Source organism: Haliaeetus albicilla, chromosome 22, assembly GCF_947461875.1.
Source record: "Haliaeetus albicilla chromosome 22, bHalAlb1.1, whole genome shotgun sequence".
Taxonomy (NCBI): Eukaryota; Metazoa; Chordata; class Aves; order Accipitriformes; family Accipitridae; genus Haliaeetus; species Haliaeetus albicilla.
Window position 1 is genome coordinate 16,694,762 of NC_091504.1, and position 8,621 is coordinate 16,703,382.

Below are 8,621 nucleotides of genomic sequence, written 5' to 3' on the forward strand. Positions count from 1 at the left end.
TAACCTCACTTCCCGCAGCACAGCCTTTGAATGTTTTGTAAAATTTTCCATTGTGGTAAAATACATAAGCCTATTGTTTCCCTGGGAAAAACCACACACTCGCTTTGTTCTGTCTTTGGGAACGGCTTTCTGCAAGCTAACTTGTTCACACTTTATCACCCAACTAAAAGGTGAGCACAATTTTATTAAAAATATGTAATTGTTCTCGTATGTATCAATTTAAGAAACAATAGTTCCCACTGAAAACATTGTTCCCACTACAACAAATGTGTAGCTTAGATATCCAGCACTTTCTGCCCATTCTTCACGAGGCAGAGAAAAAAAACGCATCATAGGAAGATACTGTTTCCAGACAACTAGGTTCTGTAACCCAACTGGCTGCTATGGTCCATATTGCTTTGAAGGAGGATTTTGAACTGAAAGAAGCTTGCAATAAGATTCACACTAGAAGCAGAGCCCACCATCTCATGTGCCTGTGCATTTCTAGCTGTTCTGTGATGCACACCATTTCTCACGTGGGAAGCAAATTTAAGAATTGTACTGTAGGCTCCTGCATCAGCACTCTAGGAGTCTGTAGCGTGGGCTCATGAAGACCTGGGTATGCAACCCCAATACCTGTCACCCACACCTGTGCTCGCTTACCGAGGAACCCAGATGCCTGGGTGACATAGGACACTGCTGTGCAAACTCACAGCGAAGCACTGTCTGCGTAAGCAGGAAGAGACATTTAATTTCCGAATCTGTTTCTGAAAAATACCGTTTTTCCTGTCAGTAATGTACTCATGACTTTGAAAGACGACCACTTAGAACTCAAAACGCAGCCACTCTATGGACAGGTACTTGCCAAAGTCTTACAAATAATTACTTTTTGCACCTCCCTCCAGCCCTTTACGGTACACTGCAGTCATTCCACCAGGCAATGGGAAGAACTGTACTCCGGGCTACCTCGACTCATGCCCGCATATCAGGAGGGCACTTTCCCTCCCATGGCAGTATTTCCACTTTAATTGCACTGTGCCAAACAGATGTAGGTTACATGACAGACGTAATGCTTAGCGTCATCTTTCAAAAGAAGTCTATGCAACAACAAATTTATCAGTTACATACACTGACATTGCCAGACCTGAACAAACGTTGTATACTAATAAAATCACAATATACAATGTTAGCAACAGATAAGCAGAAGTACAAATACAAATGTGATATTAGACAAAGTTGGAATGGGAAATTGCAAGGATGAACATGACTACGATTATCTTACAATGTAGCTTCAAAAGCATATTTGCCACTTTATGAGACACTACTCTGTTTTATTTCCACCTGAAAAGCTCATTGATGGAGACTAAGCAAAGTACTTCAAGAGCTCCAATGACAGTTGTCATCTGTGCCTGGTTCTGGATGGAAGACTACCTGTTTACCACTGTCCTGGTTTCGGCTGGGATAGAGTTAATTTTCTTTCTAGTAGCTGGTATAGTGTTATGTTTTGGATTTAGCATGAGAAGAATGTTGGTAACACACTGATGTTTTCAGTTGTTTCTAAGTAGTGTTTAGACTAAGTCAAGGATTTCTCAGCTTCTCATGCCCAGCCAGCAAGAAGGCTGGAGGGGCACAAGAGGTTGGGAGGGGACACAGCCAGGACAGCCGAGCCAAAGTGGCCAAAGGGGTATTCCATACCATGTGATGTATATAAACTGGGGGGAGTTGGCCTAGGGGGGGATTGCTGCTCGGGAACTAACTGGGCATCAGTCAGCGAGTGGTGAGCAATTGCATTGTGCATCACTTGTTTAGTATGTTCCAATCCTTTTATTATTGTCATTATTATAATTATTATTTTCTTCCTTTCTGTTCTATTTAATTATTCTTATCTCAACCCATGAGTTTTATTTTTTTTCCCCAATTCTCACCCCCATCTCACTGGGGTGGGGGGAAGTGAGCAAGCAGCTGCGGGGTGCTTAGTTGCTGGCTGGGGTTAAACCACAACAACCACCAGCACCAATTTCCTGCATACACTGTTATAGCAACATCATTTATACAGAAGAGATTGCATTCAGTTTTCTGCAGGGTGATTGTTAACCTGCCTTTATCCATCAGAAAAAGAAAATAGTTCACCCACCTAAATAAGCAGAAATTGCCACTAGTTCCCCCTAAATAAAGCAGACACTTAATTTTTTCTCCAAGGACATACAAAAGGAAAGCTAGACTTTTCCAAAAATAAGTGCATATCTCATTCCATCAAAAGTATCAGCATGATTTGACTAGCTAATTTGTATGACTAAGAAAGCATGGCTGAGAACAACTGGCTTTTTCAAAAAAAACCCACAAAAAAACCCACAAAAACCAACTTTTTAACTAGAAAAAAGAAAAATAGGTCAATCAAAAATATATCATGTTTCTTTAGTTATATGGAAGCCTTAAGAATTTTTGTCCAAGAAACTTGTTACAACAATCTGGTGTATACTATTCATTATCTGTAGCTCCTTCGGAACAACCCTGCCATATGGATATTATTTTGAGACAAAAATCACTTAATTATTCTATTTGATTTTATTTTCAAGTACAGGATCTACAGGGAGGATTTATGCTGAGACAACTCTACTGTATGAGTTGTATTATTGTTCAAGTCAGTCAATTTTACTAGCTGCTTTGTTCTATTTGCCAAGTTTATTTGCTATAATGCAGATAAATTCATTACTTAAAGTCTTTATCAATAAAACATTTAGAACTTAGGAGTCACTGTATCCATTCAAATCAACAGCTTCCCACCAAGTTTCTGACCTTTCCAACCCTTCTTCCACTGGCATGCAGAGCTATGACAGCCGCCTTTTGCCATGCTCTTTTATCATCACTTGGTTCATCTTGCCAAGCCCAAGGCTGGCTGAGCCCACCCCAAAGCCTACTTTTGTTTCTGCTCCTGCATTGAGAGAGCACAACGAGAGTGTAAGTGGCCATGTTTTCTACTAGTGAAATAACAACAAAATAACTATTTTCCTACTGCAATTCTGCCATCTCCACTGCTGGACAGCTACCTGCACAGTAGCTTTTCAAATCACTTCTTGATTCTGCATCACTCCCTTCTTACACAGTAGCTCACTAATTTCCTTCTGTACTGTGATGGACATTAGGAGAGAATGTCAGGGAAATGTATTACATATACGCATCCTGTCCTTATTTTTCCACAGGCATCTTTTGATAGCCCTTTTTGGATACAGGATATTATGCTAGCTAAATCACTGGTCTGATCTAGTATGGCTATTGCTGTATGGAAGACTATCTGCTCTCCAAGTTCCTTTTGCTTCCCACTGACACACTTTCATCTTCTTTCATCTTTCTCACCTCTCATTCTCCTCTATCTTCACATTAAAAACAAAGGCTTTCACATTACAAACTTAGGCTCCCCCATTTTACCAAAAAACAAAAAAGCTCTTTGATCTCACACCTTCCCAACCTTACCAGCATATTCAACGCACTCAGATGTGAAAGGAGATCAAGAATTACTTGTTGCCAGTTCAGAGCTGAATGCATTCCTGTTCAGCATCTCACACACACAGTCCACTGAATCTTTTCCCAAGGTTTCCATTGACCTCTTCACAATGGCACCTCACAACTGATACTGCATTTTGTTCTCTAAGCTGCCTTCAACATCACAGACTATGTTTCTCTCTCTCTCCCCCCGTATGTACATATCTATCTATCTCACACTTTGTGCTCTCCTCTCTCTCAACTATTCCTGAAGAGATGGAAAAGCCTTACCAACTTTCATCCTACATGACTCCACCCATTCTCAGGTAATTTCAGCAACATCCTCAAACATCTCTATGTTATCAACTTTCAGATCTCTCAGTTACACACCTCTTCAAACTAAGATTTGAGCCTATTTCTAACAAACCTTGTTGTACATGCAAACGCAGAAGAAATAGTCTCTGTCTCAACTTTCCTTAAACACAGCACCCACCACTATCACCCTGCTTGTCATTCAATGTATTAGTCCAGCATTATGGACAGACAATATCCACAACAACTAGTGCTTGCCTTTCATAAAAGGCTGCTCTAACCATCACTTTCTTAGCCCATTTGCTCTGATAAGTTTCTTTGCTCCCTGCCAATACCTCCCATTCTGTCTTTAGTTAAACACAGGATACTTGTCCTCAGTTATAAAGTGCTAGCCAATACTGCTCTCCTGCTTAGGTTATAAGCTACCTGGAAGGAGAGGCGTATTTTACTGTCTTGTCTCATCGTGTCTAGACCCATGGGGACCTAGGCAGCAACTTCATTTGACAGGCACCCTGATAACAGAAATTAGTAACTCGTAACACTGACTTACGTTGCATGAGAAGGATGCACTTCATTTTCAAGAACGAGTGTCAGTACTGAACCTAGTAAGACGCTTCTGGAACTTTTCTCAGATGTGAAAGACTTTCTTTTTCACATTTCCAGATACTCCCCTGCTAACCTACATTTATGATAGGAGAGACAGAGAGGTCCTGTTAATTAAAATCTTATCTTCCTTTTCTCACTTTCACCTAAGAATAAGAAACCCATGGTGCACCCTGCACCTGCTAACCTACTACCCTGCACTCACACTCCTGCTTAGTACCACCATAAGCACATGAAACTTGCTTTGCCACGCAGAGCATTTCCTATCAAAGGGAAGCATTGTTTGTTTCAGTATGTAATTAGTCTTTAGTACTCTACCGAATCTGCTCACACACAAGACCTGCACACTGACATGATTTTATATTTTCCCCCAGAAGAACAGGCTTCCCAGGGTAGTGGTGGAGTCACCATCCCTGGAGGTGTTCAAAAAACACGTAGACAAGGCACTTCAGGAGATTGTTTAGTGGGCATGATAGTGTTGGGTTGACGGTTGGACTCGATGATCTTAAAGGTCTTTTCCAACCTAAACGATTCTATGATTCTATAAATCATATCAGGGAAAATGCAGTGAGATCTGTGAAACAAAAGGAAAGAAAACAGAAGGTCTAGAAAGCTATAAAGATTAGAAGAAGGAAGAACAAGATCTTATCAAGCCTTCTCAAAAAAACCTTACTGTTCTCTGTCACATACATCCAACATTAACCTAAAAACTTTTTGTGTTGCTATTAGAGTCTGGCACACCTCAGTGCACTAATATGCCCATATATATCAGAACAACTTCCTTCTCTGTAATACACAGCTCTATCAATGCACACACTGTAGGAAAACCAGTCCACATGCATCTGACAGATACGACTGCATTCATGCAGGCACAAAAAAAAAAATCAAATTCTAATTAAAAACTACTCTCCTTTAAAGAAGGATGTGGGTTCCAACTTTCAGTTTCACACTGTTTTCACCCCAAGTTCCAGTGCTGATTAGCATTACTAAAAATTGAGAGGAATCTAGACCTAGTAACGAGAATCGATCTAGTCATTTTTACACATACAAAAATGTGTGTTTGAAAACACAATCCATCTGATTTAATACACCCGTGCATTAGCAGTTCCTCTTCCTCCCCCCGCCCCCCTTAGGAACTCGAAACAACTACAATTACTGCAGTTTTCATTACTTTGGCCACGTGCGTTCCTTCTTCCACACCCTGCAAGAAAGCATTTACCAGTAAGAAAGCATTTACCAGCAACATCACCTAAGCTAAACATCAACTAAGTCAACATATAAGAAAGGGGAAGGAAAGAATACGTGCGTATATTTTGTGTTGTGGGGTTTGTCCAAGAGCATATTCGAAACCATCAACGAAAAAGAAACACTCATTGCCAGTTTTATATAACAGATCTCCTTTCAACCATGCATGTGAATCACTTTTAAAAATTAGTTAATGCCAAAACAACAAAGACTGATTTAATCTCTGTGTTGTTCTTTAAGCTCTTAGTGTAGACTCACAGGTTCCATATCACCAAAGCTATCTTTTTGAGATTTAAAAAACTTGAGCATAACTCACAGAGAAAAATGTGCTTTGTGTTTGGGACTGTTTGAACATTTCTGATTCTTGGGCTCTCTCACCAGATTAAAAAAACATATATATTTAAAGGAAAGGATAAAGTTAAACTCTTACAACTGACAGGATCAGTGAAGAAGTGTTACCTGTTTCTTAGCAGGAGCTCTAATCACAGTGTGATGGAAACAGAACTAGGCCCTATCCATGCTATGAAGCTCCCCTAGTCTGCCACACTTTCTCTAGTGCTTTCAGATTTTTGTTTCTGCTGTGGCTTTTGGGATAATTATTTTTAGCAGCCCAGTTTACAGCAGCTGTATTTGAGACCTAAGGAGACACCAAACTACAGCATGGGGAACGGACCACAGTCAGACACTGAGGTAACAGTCTAACTTCTTAAACCAGCCTCATCACCAGGCAAAGCATTTCTGCAGCTAGACTCTTACTTTCACTCCTAACTGAACCAACTGCAGACAATACTATACTGGAAAAAGTCAGCTTCCTAGCCCCTGTAAGACACATTTTTTATGCTAAAAGACAGAACTTGCGACAAATTAATATATCCAACCAGAAAGCATTTATAGAAGCCATCCACTGCAAAGACACAAGATGTACATCCAAGCTCTGGCCAGTAGCAAGGTAAAGGATTAGGGTCCAGAATTCCAGACTACAGTCCAGAAATCTGAAGCAAGGTAGTAGTTAAGGAACAAGAGAGAGACCAGACTTCTTAATTCCCCCAAAAACATCTACATGCTATAAGGAGTCACCAACAAGGTTTGCAGGTTTTTAAGTGAGGAAAAAACGGTAAATTATTTGACCAAGTAGTTCAATAACAGAAGAAATTAGAACTTAAATAACCATGCCCCACACACCATTAAGAATTGAATAGCCTCTAGCATTAGCCCTAGAGGCTGCACTGCTAGCTGTTCAAGCAAAACTGAAGTTACACCTGTGTTTCATAAGATCTACCTTCACATCCACCCAATTTTCCTAGTCCACACCGCATGCGACTGGGACTGTCACCTGTAAATACATTCCCAAGCACGTGCCGCTCTGTTTGCTGGAAAGTTTAAAAGTAAGATCCCATATTGCGTTAAACTTTCAAAAACACTAGAAAAAAGCCCCAAATCCTCCACATTAAAGAAAAATTAAGAAGCACCAAATTTATTTACAATTTCTACGTGACAATTTTGACTCTTAAAGTAGCAAAGCTGAGCAGCAGGGCAAATACATTGTCATCAGATAGATAAGAAGTAACCAAGACCTGAAATACACTCCCTATACTTGACTAAAGAAGCCAAACAGACTTGGAATTTCACTTACTAAGAAGTCCCAGGTATAAACAGACCTTAAAACCTAACACACTGTATAAGCTCTCACCCCAGCCTACTTACAGCTCAACTCCTTTCCCCATACTAAAAAAAAAATTAAATAAAATAAGGATCCTGTACTACTTTATGAACCCTCAAAAGATGATGAGTACTTCTGCAGGCTCCCTTCTTTCTGGTGAAAACTAGGCTGAAAAAATACAGGTGTCAAGCCCCCCACCCCACTGCAGGCCCCCCCAGCGCTTCAGCTTTCCAGCGAAGCGTCTCGCACCGCGACGCGCAGGAGAGGGAAGCTGCTGCCTGCGGACACGCACCAGCTGTATCAGCCAGAGGCGTTAGGGCCAGCCCGAGCCGCGAGAGACCCAGGGCAAGAGGGGACACCGGGAGAAGCGGGGGGAGGCAGGAGCGCTCGCAGCCGCCAGCTGGGAGCCCAGCCCGGGGTCCCGCCCAGCCCAGCCCTGCGCGCTGACAGACCTGTCCCGGTCCCGGTGCCGGTGCCGGTCCCGTCTCCAGCCGCCGGCAGACACGGATCCGGAAACCGCCCCCGGCGCCCCCGCCCGGCTCCCGCCGGGGCACGGCCGCGGCCGGCCCCTTCCCCGCCGCCTAGGCCCGCCGCCCGGCCCGCCGCCACCCGCCCCGCGCTAGGCCCAACAGCCAGGAAGTGGCTCCGCCGCCGCCGCTCCGAGCCGCCGCGGCCCGCGCCGCCCCGCTGCCCCAGGCCCGGCGGCAGGGCCGGGCCGAGCCGCCAGCCGCGGCGCCCCGCCGCCCCGGCCCCCGCGCCCCGCAGGCGGCCAGGCCGCGCCCCCTGCCCCAGCCCTGCCCACCTGGGTTGCCAGTCATTCCAGCCCCGCGGGTGGTAGTGCTGCCTGCTGCCGGTGCCGCTCAGCCGAGACCCCGGGGCTCTGCGGCTCATTACCTTGCCCGAGACGGCATGGCCGGCCGGGCAGCGGCGCGGGACAGGGGCGGCGGAGGAGGAGGAGGAGGAGGAGAGGAGGAGGAAGGGAAGGGGAGAGGCGCGGGCGGCGGCTCGTCACTCGCGCTCCGCAGGCGGCTGCTGTCTCACACCGGAGGGAGGGGACGCGGCCGCCGCGGCTGCTCCGGCTGCTGCCCGGCCGCGCGGCATGCCGGGATCGCGGACATGGGCCGCCCGCCCCCTCCGCGGGGCACGCTGGGAGGGCGGGGGACGGGGCGCGGGGGCGGAGGCGCTCCGCCTCCGGCTACCGCCGGACGGGTTTCCCCACCGGGGGGGGGACCCCGCCGCTGCGCGCCCCGCGGGGCCTCGGGCGGCGGTCTCCCGTGGGCGTGGGGGAGCGGGCGGCCATCGTCGCCACCCCGCCGCGGGGCGTGAGAGGAGCGGGGGATCC

The 8,621-nt window shown here is 45.5% G+C and overlaps 1 protein-coding gene across 2 annotated transcripts in view; it reads right to left on the reverse strand.

The window, feature by feature from the left end:
* Window positions 1-8,388, reverse strand: part of SMG1 (SMG1 nonsense mediated mRNA decay associated PI3K related kinase) — a 70,054-nt gene extending 61,666 nt beyond the window's left edge. The window contains exon 1 of one of the 2 annotated variants that reach the window (XM_069810045.1): window positions 8,082-8,388. In XM_069810045.1, the coding sequence (XP_069666146.1) occupies window positions 8,082-8,170 (89 nt within the window). In that variant the 5' untranslated portion in view covers window positions 8,171-8,388. Of the gene's footprint in view, window positions 1-4,321; window positions 4,457-8,081 lie in introns of those variants that run through there. The other variant, XM_069810046.1, reaches the window with a different exon arrangement.
* Window positions 8,389-8,621: the final 233 nt, after the last annotated feature.